The 21,118-nt window shown below is 35.8% G+C and overlaps 1 protein-coding gene across 1 annotated transcript; it reads right to left on the reverse strand.

Moving 5' to 3' along the window:
• Positions 1-11,093: 11,093 nt before the first annotated feature.
• LOC135270175 (olfactory receptor 9G1) lies at positions 11,094-12,089 on the reverse strand. Its single transcript, XM_064365507.1, has one exon. The coding sequence runs from the start codon at positions 12,087-12,089 to the stop codon at positions 11,169-11,171; it is 921 nt and encodes a 306-aa protein (XP_064221577.1). The 3' UTR covers positions 11,094-11,168.
• Positions 12,090-21,118: the final 9,029 nt, after the last annotated feature.

The raw sequence follows: 21,118 nt of genomic DNA on the forward strand, positions 1-21,118 counted from the left end.
AATACCTAAGCATGCAGGATTTAAACCTAGATGATGGATTGATAAGTGCAGCAAACCATCATGGCACATGTATACCTATATAACAAACCTGCACCTTCTCCACATGTATCCCAGAACTTAAGAGTAAAATAACAATAAAAATAAAGAAAAATAAAAACCAGCAGCCATGAGCACACATGATGCACAAGTTTTGGTAACTAAATACCATTTTTCCACTGAAAGGACCAAAAACTCCTTGAAGAAATGGCTAACCCAGGTTTGGATTAAGGAATGGAGAAGATGAGTCTGGGACATCTTGTGGCAGAAACTTATATTAAAAAATTATAGGGACATGTTAAAAGGACCCCGAAGCTAGCTTGAAGAACCTTCCATTGGATACATTTTAGACAATTTCATATCAAAAAGTATAATGACAATAATTGAATAAAACATATTGAATATAAAATAAAAAAGAACACTCTTTAAAAGATGTTCTCATCTATGGAGACTCCACCCCAAAACTTTGCATTTTACTTTGTGAATCTTCATAGATTTTTCCAGGAATTATGTAAAGAAATACAAAATAATGAAAACATTCTGAAGTGGTCGAATTACCTGTGGCAATACAGCTGTCAACTTGCTTTTTATCACTGGGTTACTGGGGTGAAGTAGAGATAGAAGCCAGCAGGATAAACTCTGTGAGAGCACGGATTTTTGTTTCCTTTGCATGTTACATATCATACCTCCACTGCCTAGAATAGTACCTGGCATATAATAGACATACAATAAATATTTACAAAATAAACAAATGGGTAACCCTGACTCAAAAGAGAAACAAGTCAAGAGAATTGATTTTCTGGGTGTCCTCTAATGATGTCATTACACTCTAAAACCATTAAAGAATTGCTTGATATTCCACATGCATTTTGTGGCACAAGCAATCCCAGGTCATTTGTGTTTTTTGAAGACAGGTGCAGGGACAAACAAAGAAATCATTCCGTAATATAGTCAGCCTAACCAAATATTTGCTTTCCCAAATGGAGTGTCTGTGAAGAAAGTGTTTTTCATCTGAGCAACAGATTGCATGTCATATGTCATGACGTTTAGGAAGCATGCCTAAGATATCAGAGCTGACTGCTCACACTAGAGACAGATGGGATATCCTGGAAAAAGCATTTGTCTTTCAACGATTGAGGATTCAAGTCCTCCATCACTAGTCAACAATGTAAATTTCTTCACTTGTAAGATAGGGATGATTTATCACTTCTTAGTGTTGTTATAAAGGAGTTTACTTAAGTAAGGACTATGTACAATACCTAGCATGTGACAAACACTAAAGTAACAAGTGGTTCTCAAATTCTTTGCACCTAAGAATGCCCCAGTGTTTTTAACTCAGCAGGCTGCAGGTGAGCCCCCAAAAATCTGCTTTCATTAAAGCAGTCCAAGTGTTTGTAATGTGGATTGTCTGTAGATTATGTTGAGAAATGCTAAAACGAATATCAGTTGTATTTATAAAAGTTGTCAGAATCAAAATGAAATAACTCATGTTAGAAAAAAAAAAGTGACAAATATGGCTGGGCATGGTGGCTCATTCCTTTAATCCCAGCACTTTGGGAGGCTGAGGTGGGGGGGGCCTCTTGAGCCCAGGAGTTCATAAACAGTGTGGGCAACACAGTGTGACCATGTCTCTATAATACATACATACATAAGACATAATTTAAAAAGTGACAAAAAGAGCCAGAGAAGGCAATTAAGAAGGTTTCTCACGCTTGTATGACTGATAAAACTATCATGAAAGACTGCAAAAACCACATCCTCGCACAGAGGTCATCACAACCTTACACAAAAAGTATTTCTGCAAGGACATTTGCCCAGAAGCTGCCTGTCCAACTGGTATCTACCGGGCCATGCACCCCATCTGCTACTGCTGGGTGCCGGAGAACCTGGTAAAAGCACATGGTGAAGCAGATGAGGATTCTGCATGTTAATGGGTTTAATGGAGAGGATGCTGAAGAGGACCTGCAGGCTGCAAGGAGCAACAGTGATGAAATATATTATCTCTAGATGAGGGCTACAGTTTCTCATTTTCCTAGGTATGTCCTGTCTCAATTCGCATGCCGGAATTGCTTGGTTCTAGGAACTTTTAATAAGAATACTATTCTGTTGTCTGGCAGGGGAGGGGGCAGCGGGTCCCTACTACCTGACCTTGAACTATGATAAAAAAAAAAAAAAAAGAACTGAAATTTTTAATTGGTAAAATGTTTTATGACAACTTTCCAAAAAGGCATCTATATAAGAAATGACTAATTGACAATCTACTGTACCAAAATTTGGCATTTGAGCAAAATATGACAAGTCCTTAGTGAGCAACCTACTGTGTACTAGATGTTGTGCTAAACCCTTGAATCCTACTAATACCTTGCCTGCATATATCTCTGTGACTCTGTTCTGCAAGTAAATATAAGTATTAACATTTTTGATAAATAAAAATTCTCTGCATGTTTTAGCAAAACAAACAAAACAAAACAACAACAACAAAAACCAGGCATCACCCTTGTCATCTATCTTTGTAGCCAAGGATTATTACTTCAAAATAATCACATAATTCCCACTTTAAAAAAACACTTTTTTTTCCATTACCTCCTGAATATGCATATAGTTTACTGTGGCATTTGTATTCCCATGGCAACACTCTATCCTCAGATAAATCTACTTTTCTTTTAGATAGCCTCTCTGTGTTTGTTATTTAGGTTGACATATGTGGTGTCAGAATTAGAACCTGAAAAAGATAACGATTGAATGAAATTGGTGATTCTTGAACAGATGTGCAGTGATCACTGGAGGCTTTTGCACTTTACTTCCTTGGCACACTTTTCTGCCCTAATGAGTCTTCTCTTAGGCTGAGCCTGCCTCTTTCAGTAAAGGCTTTTTGATACCAGTTAGGATCTGTTTTTTATATAGTTACCTTAATAAGGGACCATGCATCCTTCCTGGGGTGATAAAAGACTTTTTGTCTTTTGTGGTAAATCTTTTTTGGTGTAAAGACACCTGTCTTTCTGGATTGAGTACTCTGGTTCTACAGAATTTACATTCTATCTAAGAGGCATGTCTTTTCTGGTGAATTCACTTTTGATCTCTGTGCCTAGTTTAATATTTTGTTTGATTCGTATGCTGAGCTTGAAATTTTTATGAACACTCTTATCTTGGTTTCTTTTGATTTGATTTGATTCTTTTCCCTTGTTTTTTTCTAAAATTATTCTGAAAGCAAAAATACATTCTAAATGGTGGGTGCAGAAAGGCCAATTAAAAGCCATTAGTGCAATTGCTACCATGTAAAACCCTGGTCTAAACTCCTGACATTTCCTGATAGTAATGGTAGGAATTTCTTTGCTCTCAAGAGATGAGTAAGAAACAGAATGGGTTTTTTAAACATAAAGGCATAACAGGTTTTTGAGACTCCAGTTAGCCAAATTTTATGACCCATACTTATGCATACTTTAAAATTGATAAGCAATGCTACATCAAGAAAAATTCAGAGCTCAAATGTTTATTTAAACTGTTTGTAAAGACCTGCAACTGTCATGCTAACATTTAGAACCTTCTAAGTTCTCTCTCTCTCTCTCTCTTTTTTTTTTTCTTACTGCCCACTTTGAATTTGCTGACTTTTCTACTGGGGTTGACATAAAACTCACTGCTTATGGCATTCTAGTCAAGATTTTAAAAAAAGTCTTAAAGGGGTTTTAAATTAATAGCTTCACAAATTACAAGAGCTCCATGGTTACCAACAACCTAGGCATCATTAGAAAATGTAAATTTAGGTTTGCCTGACTAAAATTTGTTTATGGTGAAGACATAATTTATTGAAAAATTAGTAATCTATAAAAAGTACTTTATATATGCACACATATATATACACACACATATATATGTGCTAAACCCTTGAATCCTACTAATACCTTGCCTGCATATATCTCTGTGACTCTGTTCTGCAAGCAAATATAAGTATTAACATTTGTGATAAATAAAAATTGTCTGCATGTTTTAGCAAAACAAACAAACAAAACAAAACAACAACAACAAAAACCAGGCATCACCCTTGTCATCTATCTTTGTAGCCAAGGATTATTATTTCAAAATAATCACATAATTCTCACTTAAATAAAAAAACAACTTTTTTCCCATTACCTCCCGAATATGCATATAGTTTACTGTGGCATATATACACACATATATGTGTGTGTGTGTGTGTGTATGTGTGTGTGTGTGTGTGTATGTATATATATATATATATATATACACATTAATGTTAGGCTCTCAGGTCTAACCAGGTCAAAATCTTGAACTCAGAACAATATAAGGCATCTCTGTCTGGCATAAAATATTTGCTTTTTCTGCCACACAAAGACCAATCCCCTAGTCCCCGCCAAAAACCTGACAAATCCTGCTAAAATTCTTTCTTGCCTTCATTTCTTAATTAAGCAGAATAGACATGCGAAAAAAAAAAAAAAAAAAAAGGATAGATTTGTTACTAGTTCAACACTGTTTGGAGATTTTGTTTCCTAATACAATTCAACCAGTCCTGGCTAAAATTTAAACAATGGAAAATTTAACCCTAAACTCATTTGAGACTGAATAAATAAAATAGAAATATTAAAGAGGCTAAGAAAAACAAGCAAACAAACAAACAAGAAAAAAACAAAACTACTGTATAAATTGCATCACCCCAAATTTTGGTTTGCAGCCTTCATTAGATTACTTATTGATTAAAGCTATCACATCTTTATTTGTGTGTGCACATATGTGTTTAGGTGTATTTATGTGTACAAACATGTTGCATGTTTCTACATGGTAAAATCTGGCATTCTTGGCAAAAAATTTCTTAAGAAATTCTATTCACATTAGCTTAGATAAATGAACATTCATATAAAATGTATAATAATCCACTTTTTAGTTCACATGACTTACGTAAATCTTTAATAAATAATATGGTTTGAAAACTATCAATAAAATGTAACTGTAAATATCTTCAAAATTGTCAACATGTGTTTTTGCCCAGATGTACTGGTCGAAGTTTTATATTTGTCTTTGCTAGATGTTTTAGTGTGTTGGGGTTTGACACAAAGGTTATAAAACTATAAATCCAGACTAAAATAGAATAATCTTTGTGCAGCTCTTTGTAATTAAGACTAGTTTAATAATGTTTGTTTGGCAAAAATAGCTGTATCTTCTAAGTTATAAGTTAATTATTCATGTATTTATCTTTAAGATTTCTACTTAGGTGAATAGCTGATATTCATAAGCTTTAAAAATAGGAAAATAACTAGAAATTATGATTAGCTTTATTTCATATCTCAATATTCATAATGAATCTCTGTAAACTGTAAAAAATTGAATAAATTAGATAATAGAAATGAGGTAAATGTTTGTAAATATAGTTTTCATGTAATTTGAAATCTTAACGTTATGTTATATTGAATGAAAAGATAGATATTCATTAAATGTGTGAGTCATTTCCAAATAAGATTATAAGATAAAACAAAACTCTGACCATAATGTATGTTTCTTTTCCTGGATTTTTAAATAATATAAAAAGACTAAATAGATTTGATTCTACTATTATACATAAAAATATGTTTCTAAAAATTATAAAAGTTTTTCTGTATAAAATACTGATATGACAGATAATTGAAGATTTCTGGCTTCCTAGGTTTTCACTAAAATTTAAGGTTATTAAATTAAAAATACTAATTAATATGTATAGAACTATAATATAAAATCTCTCAAAAAAAGTAACATGTGTTTTAGTGAAAAATTATAAGAAAGTCATAAAAGTATATTCTTTATCAAGGAAAAAGAATAATTTGTCCAATTTAGGGGTTACTTAAAGTTTTTTTTTGCAAAATATAAATTTAAGAGGTATAAAAGGATAGGATAGAATGCAATGGAAAAGAACCAGTAAGTAGGAGAGAGACAAAGCTAGGAAAAAAGTTATGGGTGTGAAAATACACTTTTGCCAAAAAAAAGTTAAAAAGAAGATATGCGTGTGTGTCTGTGTGTATATATATATGTATACATATAATATATATATATAACCTGACAAATAGAGCTGGGGAAAGCATGAAGAGAAGGCTGAGCTCAGGAGTTCAAGACCAGGCTGGGCAACATGATGAAACCTTGTTTCTACAAAAACTAATAATAAAAAAATTGGCAGTTGTGGTGGGGTGTGCCTACAGGCCATGTTATTCCAGAGGCTGAGGTGGGAAGATTGCTTGAGCTTGAGGGATTGAGGCTGCAGTGAGCCATGATAGCACCACCATTGCACTCTAGCCTGGACAACAGAGTTAGACCCTGTCTCAAGGAAAAAAAAGCTTTCCTTAGCACTTGTTATATATTACTATGTAAATGGTTATTGGACTGGTTGTGAGGAAGATGCACAATTTTCCATCTATATTTAACATTTGAATTAAGCAACTTACCTAAAATTCTCAGCAACACCATCATCTCAATAGAATTTAAGTTTGTCTTTCCCAGAATCTTTTATGTCAGAATATGAATTCCCAGGGTTACAAATTCCTGAAATCCCTCAGGATTTCACAGTTTGGAGAATAGCAAACAAGGCAATTAAGCAAAATTGTGTGTTGACAAATCAGGGATTATTACTAAGAAAGGAGGAAAAATTCTGGAGACTATGATTCCCTGGTGAAAAATGTAATTCGTTGTAATTTTTATTCTCATTCTCCCTTGAGTTGCATAGAAGCTTAACTATAATATGTATACACATATATTATGTGTGTTATAAATATTCATATGTATATATATGCCTATTAAAGCACATATGACCTTCCTTACTATTTCTACTGTATGTTGGATATATCTCGTTTGTCCCTCCAAATCCATTCTCCATCCTTCTAAACTCCTTTTTTTGCTCCAAGATCTTCACCTGTATTAATTGCATCAGTGGGATCTTTGCTTTCTATTTAATAGGTTTACCCAATGGTTATCAATGGCAGGGAGGAGAGTGAAGGCCGAGGGTTTCCCCCAGGCTCCTTATCTCCAGAGATGGCACAGCTGGTGTATCCATGGCCTCAGACCATAGCTCCTAACAGGTGACCCTTTTTCAAAACTCTTTCTTCAGTGCCCATAACCTCTCTCTCTTCTCGTACCATTAAGGATAGAGGTGGCAACAGCTCTCAGAAGTTATTAGTCCTAGGATATGTTAGTGAGGTTTCTCCAGAGAGACAGAACCAATAGGCAATAGATAGATAGATAGATAGACAGACAGACATAGAGGTTGACAAGAGGAGGTTTATTAGTGACAGCAGATTACACATGTGGCATCAGTTACACTATATCTACCTTCATGTACTTTCAGACATCATCTTCAATAGTTTAAGTTGATCAAACATTTTTACCTCAATAACTGTAACCTCTTTTGGTTTAATATTCAGTTAAACAGCTTAGAAAATTATTGCCATTATTCCAGGAGCTCAAGCTATCACATTAAATCTCAAATCCTTATTGAATATGCCCAAGTCAATAAACTTGGCTATATGAAACTTAATATTTTTTTCTCTTTGGTCCCATAAGAATCCATTCCTGCACCTGTTCCCCAGATACTTGCCAATAGAATTTGATAAGGCCCTGTAAATATTACCAGATCAGATTTTTTTTTTTTTTGAGATGAGGTCTCACTCTGTTACCCAGACTGGAGTGTAGTGGCACAGTCTCAGCTCACTGCAACCTCTGCCTTCTGAGTTCAAGCAATTCTCCTGCCTCAGTCTCCTGAGTAGCTGGGATTAGGTGACTTCCACCTAATATATAATCTCTATTATATAGCTCCATCATATAGCTCCATTATAATCTTATGGGGCCACTGTCATATATGCAGTTCATCATTGACTGGCTGTCATTCTGAAGGGCATGACTGTACTTACATCTTTTTCCGAGCATTTTTGTGAATCATTTTCAGGCATTTACCAGAGTAATCCTACACTCTGCAAAACACGTCCCAGAATTTTTGGCTTTGATACAGGCTTTGAACTAACACTAATGTCTAGAGGTGGAAAAATACCAGTGAGGTACATTGTCACCAATGTGGTAAGAAAGATTGTTTTGGCCTGAGTGCATCTCTAGGTGGGCTCAATGGCACCAAGTTTATAGTTCATGCCCAAAATCATACTGGGTACAGATACAGAGAAAGAAGCAAGAATCTTCATTTTAGTTTTATTTCTCTGACACTTGAAATGAAAATTATCATTGTTGAAAGGTTCACATGCAAATGAAGTTCTTGAAATTGCTCCCTGTAAGACACTCTCTGCTATAATAGTAAACAAAAGTCAACATCACATCCCTGAGAGAAGTGCTTTTTGATGGAATCCCCAAGAATTCATGCCTGAGTTCTGGAAATAAAGGGATGAGAAAACACTGTGTCAAGCAAAATACTGTATCTTTGAATGTCTGAAAACCTGCAAGTCACCTCTTTATTGTGCCATGGGAATAGTATATCACCATTGCAAGTGGATTTGAAGAAAAATTCCTCCACCCAACTCACCCAGTGCTCATTCATACAAACCCACTCTTGAAGTTCAGAATGGAGAAAGGACTGATGGAAGACAAGGGACAGAGATCAGCACAAAGCACTGCTCAGTAGGCCAACTCCAGTGCTGGGTAGCGTTAAGGCCTTCCTCCGTGGCCTGGATTGCCAGGTTCCCCAGTGGGCGTGTATACCCTGATGTAGTTCCTCCCCATCTCATGCTCTGGAAACTCACAGTTTTCCACCTGGCATGGTGAAGGCTGCAGCCACGACTTCCTTCAAAGGGTCTGTGGTTTCTTTCAGTTTTCCTGTTAAGTTCCTGTGTTGCTTCTTGGAAAAATCCTCACAGCATGTCTTTGCACTATTTAGTCTGTCCAAGTGTGAGACGCACACTAACCAAACCTCCAATCTACCATCTTAAAAAACTACTAAGTCAATCTTAAATAAGAAAACCAATCAGTTAATGGCCAAAATAGAAAAAAGAAGAAAAAGAATAGTCCCTCCCTAAGCAAGAGGGACTTCTCTGGCACTCTGCTCTTGGACTTAATCTGCACCATTGACTCTCCTGGGTCTCTAAACTGCCAGCCTGGAAGTGCACCCACAGCTCTCCTTGGTCTCAAGTCTCCTGTGCCACACTGCAGATTTAGACTTGCCACCCTTCAAAATTAATATGTGTCTATTGTAAATGTAATATGCAAATTGAATACACACACATATGCACACATTCTATTGGTTCTGCTTTTCTGAAGAATCCAGACTAATACAACCACTAGGAGTTGTGCATTTTTCAAAGGACATTAAGTTTAAGAAAATTTTTGTAAGGAAGAGACCACCCATATACTTTTGTACTTTTAAAAATGTTTTATTTAAGAAAACATGTATAAGAAAAATCTTACAAACCACTTTATCTCAAGAATTTAAACTTTATTTTTGACCTCAGTAATCAAATTCCTTTAGGAATTTATATTTTAATTTCAAATTAATATAAAATATTTCTCTGAATACTTCAAATCCATAATTTGCAGGTGAAACATTTCCAAAAGTGAGTGAAAAACTTACTGCTAAATTTACACTTAAACAGATTTATAAATTATTTTATAAAACATCTGGCCACATGCTTAATTACATTTTATGTTCTTCTTTATTTTTATGTCTTCCTAACATTATTATTAGCTGTACTTTATCTTTTCACTAAGATCTCTGCAATATTACTTAGACATGATTCTAGAGCTAACTTCCAAACATAAAACAATATAAATATGTATGTAGGCCAGCCATGTTTACAATATATGGGCATATTCTTATTTGAAGAATAAATTTTGGTAGCCTCCCCTAAAAATATTAGAAAAGAAGCCCTCAAATAGTTTGAGGACTCTCCTCTATAGTTACCTGTCAGGGTTTATGACACCGCGGTGTTTTAAGAATAGTTGTGTCACATCAGTTTTACTTTCTGTAATTGATGCTTCCCTCTGAAATGATGTATTTTCTAGTTACAGTCAAGCAACATAAAGTAATTGATTTACTACACTGTAATATATTAATTGAGTCTGTTAACATTACGTTAAAAAATGTATTTTATAGGAATTTTAATATCATTAGTGAGCAATAGAACATGTATTTTAGACAACCAGAAGACTGGGTTGGCATAAACAGCGTTCCTTTTTAGAACATTGCCTAAATTGAGCATCTTAGAATTACACTGTTGGACTCTGTTTCGGCTGTGTTACTGAGTGTTACAACTTGTATTGATTTTATTTCTTGCACCCACTTACCATGTTAATGCCCATGATTGCCAATGTGGATTTACTCTTCCACTCTGTGTGACTCTCCTACATTTTCTGGGTTTACCTGCCTGATTTAGTTTCTTGCATTTTCTTTCTTTACTGCTTATGCCACTTCAAACAAGGAAGTATATATGTTTATAAACAAATTACATTAGTTCTGACTTACATTGAAAAACTAATCAAAATTAAATGCCACTTGTCATATTCATCTTTTTGTTTTTAAATTTTTTTTATTGACAAACCATAATTTTATATGTGTACGGGGGTAAAATACAATGCTTCAGTATATGTTTACATTGTGGATTGAACATCTCAGACTAATTATTACGTCCATCACCTCGTACACTTATAATTGCTTTGTGGTGAGAACATTTAAGATCCACTGTTTAAGTGATTTTGAAATACACAATACACTACTATTAACTGTAGTCACCTTGTCCTGTAGTAATTCACCAGAACTGGTTCCTCACATCTACCTGAAACTTTGTTCCCTTTGATCAACAATTCTCCTTTCTCCACTCACCCTGCCCCAGTCACTGGCAACTACTATTCTATATGTACCAGTCAACCAAATCTTAGGCTAATGAGGTAGGCTGTTCATCACTTTATGAATATATAGGAGAGGCTTTGGGCCTTAAGTTTTAGGTTTGCTTTTAATTTAGAAAGACAAGACATTCACCTCAAATTCTTATATATTCAGAATTTTTCTTCTAAATTTTCCTAGTTTTCTTATATTACATGTCTGTAACTGTCATGTATCATGGGTGGGATTGGTCATGATGGAGCACAGTGGTAACTCTGCTTGAAATTAAAAAAAAAAAAACTCAATCTCAAATCATCTTTGTTTCTCCTCTGGTGGAGATAATCTTGATTTATGGGAGGAGTTTATTTAGAGCCTCTTTCACATCCTTATTCCTTAGGCTGTAGATCATGGGATTCAACATGGGGAATACCACAGTGTAAAATGTAGAAACTATTTTGTCTGATTCAAAGGAATAGCTAGATCCCCGGGGGAAGGCATAGATGTAGAGAATGGAGCCATAGTATAAAGTGACAGAGGTCAGGTGGGAAGAGCATGTGGAGAAGGCTTTGAGACGACCCTGGGAGGAGGAGATCCTCAAGACAGTGGCAATGATAAAGAGGTAAGAGGCCAGGATGAGCAGGGCGGGGGAGATGACGTTGAAGGCCAGCAGAAAATACATCAGAACCATATAGCCACCCTTCTCGCCACAGGCCAGCTTCACCAAGGGAAGCAAATCACAGAAAAAGTCATCAATGATGTTTTCACGGCAGAAGTAAAAGGAAAACGTCTTTTTGGTGATGATTGAAGAGTTAATAAAGCCCCCCAAATATGAGACTGCTACCAGAGATGCACATAGCTTTATGGACATGGCCCGAGCATAAAGCAGGGGCTTGGAGATGGCCACGTAGCGGTCATAAGCCATGGCAGCCAGCAGGTAGCACTCACTATAGGCCAGCCCAGCAGAGAAGAAAAACTGACACAGGCAGCCAGCAAAGGAGATGCTTTTGTCTTCAGAGATGCAGGTCACTAGGATCTTTGGGGTGTAGACAGAGGAATACCAGAGATCCAGAAATGACAGATTTCCAATGAAAAAATACATGGGTGTGTGGAGGCGGGAGTCATTACAGATCAACACCATGAGGGTGATATTTCCTACCACAGTCAGAGAGTACATGCCCAGGAACACCACAAACAGTCCCAGCTGCATCCCTGCATCTGTGGTGAAGCCCAGCAGGATGAACTCAGTCACTGTGTGATTGCTCCTCTCCATGGCTGTAAGGAATCTCACCTATGAGGAAGGAACGTTAGCTCGTTGTGAATCACTGTGATGAATATGTAGAATTATGCTACATAAGATCACATCTGTGGTAATTCTTGATGTCTAGAACCAACAATCTAATTAATTGTTTGTTTTAGAAAGTTTTCATTTTGCAACAATTAGACACTGTAATTATGTATTCAGTTTTAAATTTCTTAAGTTGATTAATTATGTTTTTCCTTAGGAATGACTGTTCACGTAAAGAAAAAACATACTCATAATTCCTGTTTTTCTTAAACTTTGATCATCTTCCTCTTGTTAATTTTCTTTTTTGCTAAATGTGTAAATTTCTATCTTTAAGTGTTACTTGTTTGTGTTTAAAATACTGGGCTTCCCTCTTAAATATATTTTTTAAAAAGTATTTTTATTCAAGTGCTTCTATATATTGAAACATTATGAAAGTGTTATAAATTCATATCTAAATATTATATATAGGCTTAAGAAAATACTAAGAAAATTATAAAGGAAAAAGAGAATAGATGCAAAGTTTTGGGGAAATTGTGTACAGAATGATATACAATGATGAAATTACAAAGTACACAGTACTTGCTATATTTTACATATATTCTGGAATAAATACAACAATAATAATTTTAAACACCAATTTTAATTGCATATACTACAGTATCGCTTATGATGACTTGTATATTCACCCACTCTTTTAAGGTTCTCTACATATAGAATTTACAAATGTACTATTGAAATTGGTAGACACAAATATATCTATCAAATGTATATCCATCTTACACTTTGAAGACAATTCTTGTTACACTAACTTCTCATTAACCTAAATCATTTTTTAGGTAAATAAATAGAAATTCAAGTGTACATGATTTTTATTTGTATGCTCATCCTCTTGGGACCTAGGATAAAACACCCGCTTCACACTCAACTCTCAATATGAGCATTAATAAACATCGATGTTAATAAACAGTGTTATTTCTAAGTAAATAGAGAACAATATCAAATTGTTCCTTTTGAGCTTTTGCTACCTCTACTTCACTCAGGTTTCAATGACTTTACATGGCTAAACCCAATGTGAAGTCCTCATCTGATTAGATCTATCTCCAGCATTTCTCATAGTTTATTGCTCCTTCTTTCTAGAAAATCTTTACTTGGGTTTCAGGTTGCCATACTTGTCTGGTTTTCTTCCACTTCTCTTGCTCGCTGAACCAATGCTTGAACCTCTTGTCTTCTCCGTCTGCCATCAATTTCTGGTAATCTCATCCAATCTGATGACTTTAAATGCTTCAACATGCCCATGACTCTAATGTTACCTCTCCTGACTATGCCTCCTCCCTGAAGTGTGACTCACGGATTCAAATGCCTAATTAATATTTCTTCTGTAATGTCTCCTGGGCATCTCCAGAAAATTTGAGTTCACAGGGAATACTCTTCTATCATTGTATTCTAAGAGCTATATTATTTGCTTAAGTGTTATCATTAAAAAGAAATTTTTACTGATAATTCTTTCTAAACCTGATCCTCATTCAGTCTTCTCCACTGCAGTGAATGGCATTATTCCATGTTAGGGACAGTCATTTTATGTTATTCTTGAGCACTCTCTTGCTTTCACTCTGTCACTTATTAATTTGCAACATGTCCTGGATTCCGTCTTTGAAATATAAATGGAACCTGACTAGTTTTTCCCAGCCCTAATGTTTTCACTCTATATGAGGTCATGATTAGCCTCTAATTGGTCTTCCTGCTTCCATTCTTTTCTTAAAAATTTATTTATTTGGGGAGGGATAGCATGGGGAGAACTGCCAGATATGGGTGAAGGGGAGGAAGGCAGCAAATCACACTGCCACGTATGCACCTAAGCAACAACCTTGCATGTTTTTCACATGTACCCCAAAACCTAAAATGCAATTAAAAAAAAAAAAAAAAAAGAAAAAGTTTTGCCAAAATAAAAAAAAAAAAAAAAATTTATTTATTATACTTTAAGTTCTTGGGCACATGTATACACGTGCCATGGTCATTTGCTGCATCCGTCACCTCGTCATCTACATTAGGTATTTCTCCTAAGCGATCCCTCCCCATTCCCCACAGCCCCTGCTATCCCTCCCCTGGTCCCCAACCCCCCAACAGACCCTGGTGTGTGATGCTCCCCTCCCTGTGTCTGTGTGTTCTCATTGTTCAAGACCCACTTATGAGTGAGAACACGTGTGTTTACTTTTCTGTTCTTGTGTCAGTTTGCTGAGAATGAGGGTTTCCAACTTCATCTATGCCCCTTCAAATGACATGAACTCATCAGTTTTTATGGCTGCATAGTATTCCATGGTTTATATGTGCCACGTTTTCTTTATCCACTCTACCTTTGATGGGCATTTGAGTTGGTTCAAGTCTTTGCTAATGTGAGCAGTGCCACAATAAACATATGTGTGCATGTGTCTTTATAATAGAATGACTTATAATCCTTTGGGTATATACCCAGTAATGGGATTGCTGAGTCAAATGGAATTTCTATTTCTAGATCCTTGAGGAATTTTAGCACTGTCTTCCACAGTGGTTGAACTAATTTATACTCTCAACAACAGTGTAAAAGCATTCCTATTTCTCCACATCCTCTCCAGCATCTGTTGTCCCCGGTGTTTTGATGATCGCCATTCTAACTGGAGTGAGATGGTATCTCAATGTGGTTTTGATTTGCATTTCTCTAATGACCAGTGATGATGAGCTTTTTATCATATGTTTGTTGGCTGCATAAATGTCTTCTTTTGAAAGTGCAGACACTTTCTATCCTTTGCCCACTTTTTGATGAGGTTTTTTTTTCTTGTAAATTTGTTTAAGTTCTTCGTAGATTCTGGATATTAGTCCTTTGTCAGATGGGTAGATTGCAAAATTTTTTCCCATTCTGGAGGTTGCTGGTTCACTCTAATGATAGCTTCTTTTGCTGTGCAGAAGCTCTTAAGTTTAATTAGATCCCATTTGTCTATTTTGGCTTTTGTTGTCATTGCTTTTGGTGTTTTAGTCATGACGTCCTTGCCCATGCCTATGTTCTGAATGGTTTTGCCTAAGTTTTCTCCTAGGGTTTTTTTATGGTGTTAGGTCTTATGTTTAAATCTTTAATCAATCTGGAGTTAATTTTTGTATAAGGTGTAAGGAAGGGATCCAATTTCAGCTTTCTGCATATGGCCTGCCTGTTTTCTCAACACCGTTACTAAATAGGGAATCCTTTCCCCATTGCTTGTATTTGTCAGGTTTGTCAAAGGTCAGATGGTTGCAGATGTATGGTGCTATTTCTCTGGCCTCTGTTCTGTTCCACTGGTCTATATCTCTGTTTTGGTACCAGTACCATGCTGTTTTGCTTACTGTAGCCTTGTAGTATAGTTTGAAATCAGGTAGTATGATGCCTCCAGTTTTATTTTTTTTTTTTTTGCTTAGGATTGTCTTGGCTATGGGGAGTCTTTTTGGTTATGTATGAAATTTAAGGTATTTTTTCCCAATTCTTGAAGAAAGTCAATGGTAGCTTGATGGAGATAGCATTGAATCTATAAATTACTTGGGCAGTATGACCATTTTCATGGTATTGATTCTTCCTATCCATAAGCATGGAATGTTTCTTCATCTGTTTGTGTCCTCTCTTGTATCCTTGAGCAGTGATTTGTAGTTCTCCTTGAAGAGGTCCTTCACATCCCTTTTTAGTTGTATTCCTAGGTATTTAAATCTCTCTGTAGCAATTACGAATGGAAGTTCACATGATTTGTCTCTCTGTTTGTTATTGATGTATAGGAATGCTTGTGATTTCTGCACATTGATTTTGTATCCTGAGACTTTGCTGAAGTCGCTTATCAGCTTAAAGAGATTTTGGGTTGAGATGATGGGGCTTTTCTTATCCCACTTGAGTCTTTCCACATGGCAGCCAAAATGGTCCTGTTTAAATGTCAGTTAGATCATGTTATTTTTCTGTTTGAAGAACTCCAACGACTTTTCCACTTTATCAGAATAAAAGTCAAATTCCTTGCAAAGATGTGCAAGATCTCCGTGCTCTTGCCCTCTTTACCTATTTGTTCCCATCTCCTACTCTTTTCATCTCTGTTCAATCCATTCCAGCCATGCTATCTTCCTTTCGGTTTCTAGAATAACATGGTATGATCAATGCCTTGCCTTCACTCCACCCTGTTGTAATGCTCTCCCCTTTAGGAATCTTTACTGTTGTAATGCTTTTCCCCTTAGGAGTCTTTATAGCTAGTTCCCACATATTTTTCAGTTCTTAATGCTTCTAATATTGCCTCCTAAAGGTGTTTCCTGGTCACCATATTGCAGTCTACTTCTCTGCAATTCTTATGGCCCTTTCCTGCTTTATGGCTCTCCTGTAGTTCTGCTCATTATCTAATATTACATCTCATTAGTTTAACTTCTTTTCTTTTCCCTTCACTAGAAAATTTTCTTTTCCATCTGCATTTGATGGAAAACATATATCAGTTCAATGTTAAATCATATTTATTTGTAGTTTTGTTCTGTGGCTATGTGGGCTGTTTTTTTTTTTTTTGAATTGACTACTTTATACAAAATAAGAGCAATTTTTTTGGAGCAAAATCTTTGAAAACGTGATTCCAGGGGAATTGCAAGAGGTTTCCTGAAGAAAAAAGCTGAAAACTGCTGGGCTCAACATCTTCTGATTCTAATATTCTCTCACTCTAATGACGATTAAAGATTTTGATCATTTATAAAAGTAACAGGAGATATTTGGTTTGTCATTTTTTAAAATTTATTCTGCCATTCTGTATTCACATTCAGTGTTAATATTGAGGTATGAGGTTCTGTTCCAGTCATTATGTTGATTGCTGCCTAGTGACTTTGTTTTCTTTACTGTGTTTTTGTTTTAAAGGACCTGTGAATTTTATGCTTTCTAGACATTGTATTCTGGTCCATATCAACTTTTTACTTCAAGATTCAGAAATCCTTTTAGCATTTCCTTTCTGGTAGTGACAAATTTCCTCAGTCTTTGCTCATCCGAGAAAGAGTTTACTTCCCTTTCATTTATGAAAGTTAGTTTTGCTGCATAAAAATTAATTGGCTAGCCATTATTTTTTTTAAGGAGGCTACAGACAGGACCCCAATCTCGGAGTATGCTGTTAGTCTGATAGGTTTGTTTTATAGTTTACTTGCTGCTTTTTTCTCACTGCCCTTAGAATGCTTTCCTTTATGTTGACTTTAGAGAGCATGATGACTATATGCGTTGATGAGGACCATTTTCAGTGAATCCCCCAAGAGTTCTTTGAACTTACTGTATTTAGATGTCTAGATCTCTTACAGGGCCAGGGAAATTTTCTGCAACTATTCTCTTTAATAAATTTTCCAACCTTTTTGCTTTTCCTTGTCACACAGGAATACAAGTTATTTTTAGATTTGGATGTTTTATATAATCTTATATTTCTTGGAGACTTTGTTCATTTTTTTTTCTTCTTCTCTTCTTTAGTTTTGTCTGATTGGGTTAATTCAAATTCTTGCCTTCAAGTTCTGAAATTCTTTTTTCTACTCTGTCTAGTCTATTGTTAAAATTTTCTACTTTATTTTGTAATTTTTAAAATATGTCTTTTGTTTTCAATAGTTCTGAATGGTTTTTCTTCAAATTATTCTATCTATTTAGAAAACTTTTCATTTCTGTCCTTGTTTTAAAAATTTCTTTATGTTGGTTTACACCATTTTCTGGTATATCCTTGAGTAGTTTAATAATCAATCTTTTAATTCTTTATCTTGTATGTCAAAAATTTCATCTTGATTTGGATCCATTGCTAGAGAGATCGTGTAATCTTTTGTCAGTGTTACAGAACACTTTTTTCACATTATCAGAATTATTTTTCTGCTTTCTTCTTACTTGGGTAGACTATTTCTTCTAATTTTTTTTATTTTCTTTTTTATCTCGTGGTTTTGATTTGCATTTCTCTGACTAGTGATCTTCTAATTATTTTTAAATTTATTTTTGATTTGACTGTTTTTTTAAGTTTATTTTTTACCCCCTTGAGGATGTGACTTTATCTTTATAGTTTATTATTGTAATCTAGTTCAGCTCTGAAAGTTTTAAGGGTTGCAGACTCCATGAGTTTCTTGGTTATAGAGAGTCTTTGTATAGTGGCTTTCTCAGATGCTGATTGTAGAAGCAATGTTCTCAGTGTGTGAGCAGGTTCACTGTCTCTTGTGGAGCTCGAATGGCAGAGGTCTCATGAATCTTATCTTGTTCCCTAGTAATGTGCATTTTATTTATTATTAATTAATTAATTCCCCCAGTACTTTATTCCCTGGATTGATAAGTTCAGGTTTCAGGCCAGCAGGAGTTATTCATGGGTAAAAACTAGCTATAGCTAAAGCAAGTGGGTAAATACAATACCCAATGGTAGGCAGAGGTCCCAGCCTTGACAGAGACAGCTGAGGGAGTCCACAGTGAAATACAGTGAGCTATTTACAGAAATAGGGAGAGAGCAACCTTAACTCCTCTATCAAGCCAGCAAGAAAGTGATTCACCTCCCAGTCACATGAATCACACTCTCACCCCTGACCTAGTGTTCCGGTCATTCAGATCAGACCAGCACCTCTTTTCATCTGCAGGAATGCTGATGTTCCATGTAGAGAGGGATTGTGACTTTACTTCTCAGGCAAGCCTGAATCTGGAGGGCACTCATCCTGGGGGGATGCAATTACCCTGAAGCATTCCAGAAATGCTACAGGTACACTGCACTGAGGTCCCTTGGGAGAAGCCCCTTCTGTGTCCACAATGGTAGGTGAGAGGGAGAAGAAGTAACCTCCAGACCCTTCACAAGCATCAGGGCTGCCTGACTGTCAAGGTACAGCTACAGATTTTTCCCACTGAGCCAAGCATTGCACTTGTCCCTCTGCTAAAATTTACCACAAGTGGAAGTCTAAGACTCAAGACCTGACATCTGGATTATTTGTCGCATGGGGTGCTCTCTTGTTGTAGCATACTTCCTGTTCCCTTAAGAATAGGAGTCTCTCAGGGACAGTCTACTGTGAATTCTGCTTCTTCTCTGGGTTTAGACACCCAATGTTGGTGCTACACTCCAGTCTGGTTCTGGGAATGTCTGCACATGATCCAGCAATGTGACCTGTCCTCATGTCTCTCAGAAGCAGGCATCTGATGGGGTGGTAGGGGAGTGATGTAGACTCTGTAAGATTTCCTTGGTTATAGATAGCCTTAGTGTGATGGTTTTCTCAGATGCCAGTTGTAGTAATAATGAACAGGTCACATGGGCAGATAGAAGACCTCCTGGTTAGCCAGGGTGATGCGGGCAATATTGACAGCTGAGGTCACACGAAAGTTTTTTCCTTCCTGGGTGCTGTGTTGCTCTGCCTGCAGATACCGTAATGAACAGTGTTGATTTGACTCTATAAAGCAAGTTGTACTTACAAAACAGCACCAGCTGCGGTGGTAGCAGTGGGATTTGTGCTTGCCTTATGTTACCCAGAGAGGCTACTCTGCTGTTTTAAGCAGTGGGCATGGCCATAGAGTTAATAAATCATGATTTTATATGTTTGTGGGGATAAAATACAATGCTTCAGTATATGTATACATTGTGGATTGAACATCTCAGACTAATTATTATGTCCATCACCTCGTACACTTATCATTGCTTTGTGGTGAGAACATTTAAGATCCACTGTTTAAGTGATTTTGAAATACACAATGTATTACTATTAACTGTAGTGACCTTGTCCTGTAGTAATTCACCAGAACTGATTCCTCACATCTACCTGAAACTTTGTTCCCTTTGATCAACAATTCTCCTTTCTCCACTCACCCTGCCCCAGTCACTGGCAACTACTGTTTTACTCTCTACTTGTAGGAGTTCTAACTTTTAGATCCCACACCTAAGTGGGATGATGCAATAATTTTTCTTCTCTGCCAGGCTTATTTCATTTATCATAATGAGCTACCACCTCATATATCATACATTAAACATTATATTATGATGATTATTATTAAAAAAATGAAAGTTAACTAGATTTGGCCAGGATGTGGAGAAAAGGGAACTCTTGCACACTGTTGATGAGAACATAAATCAGCACAGCCATTTTGAAAAACAGTATAGAGGTTTCTCCAAAACTAAAAATAGAATTACCGTATGATCCAACAATTCTACTTCTGGATGGATGCTTAAAGGAATTTTTTGAAATCAGTATGTTGAGGAGATGTCTATGCCCTCGTGTTCACGGAAGCATTATTGACAATAGCAAAGATAAAAACAACCTAAGTGCCCATCAACAGATAAATGGATAAAATAAAAAGTGACATATAGTACACAATGGAATACTATTCAGCCTTACATGAAATGAAATTCTGTCACTTGCAGCAACGTAAATGAACCTAGAATATATTATGCTAAGAGAAATAACCTTTTGTTGAATCAAACCTATACATAATCTCTCTGTAAAATATCTATTGAAAATAAATAAATAAATAAAAGTGTACTCATAGACTTTTAGTTTTTAAGTTGTTTCACTTTGGCAAAATTGTTATTTTTTAACTGATGATACTTGCCTTTTGATGCTTAGGAGGTCACAATTTGAATGTAAAAGTCCTTGCAAGTTCACGCCTGTAAAATAAAGAGGAGCTCTGGGAGTTACGTAGTAAATTACAAAAATCATATGTATGGGATCTTGAAGCGTTTTTTCATAATCAAGAAACTTATATAAGAGGCATACATCTTAGCAAGATCATGCCTTGCTGGGTCTCATTTATACTGAGTTATTTCTTGGGTATCTCTGGAACTTTGTGCTAATACTTCTGGGGAGAAATAACATGTATAACAATACTTAAGATATTCGGTTAAGGGAATGGAAAGTCATGAATGTCATCTAGTTACTAATCATAGGAAAATATTAAAAATAGACTGAGCACAATTCTTCCTAGTTCTAGGAATTATATAGATACTATTCTATATGTATCAGTCAGCCAAATGTTAGGCTAATGAGGTAGGCTATTAATCACTTTATGAAGGTATAGGAGAGGTTTTGGGCTT

This window comes from Aotus nancymaae, unplaced genomic scaffold, assembly GCF_030222135.1.
Source record: "Aotus nancymaae isolate 86718 unplaced genomic scaffold, 86718_ANA_hifiasm-v0.15.2.pri h1tg000059l, whole genome shotgun sequence".
Lineage (NCBI taxonomy): Eukaryota > Metazoa > Chordata > Mammalia > Primates > Aotidae > Aotus > Aotus nancymaae.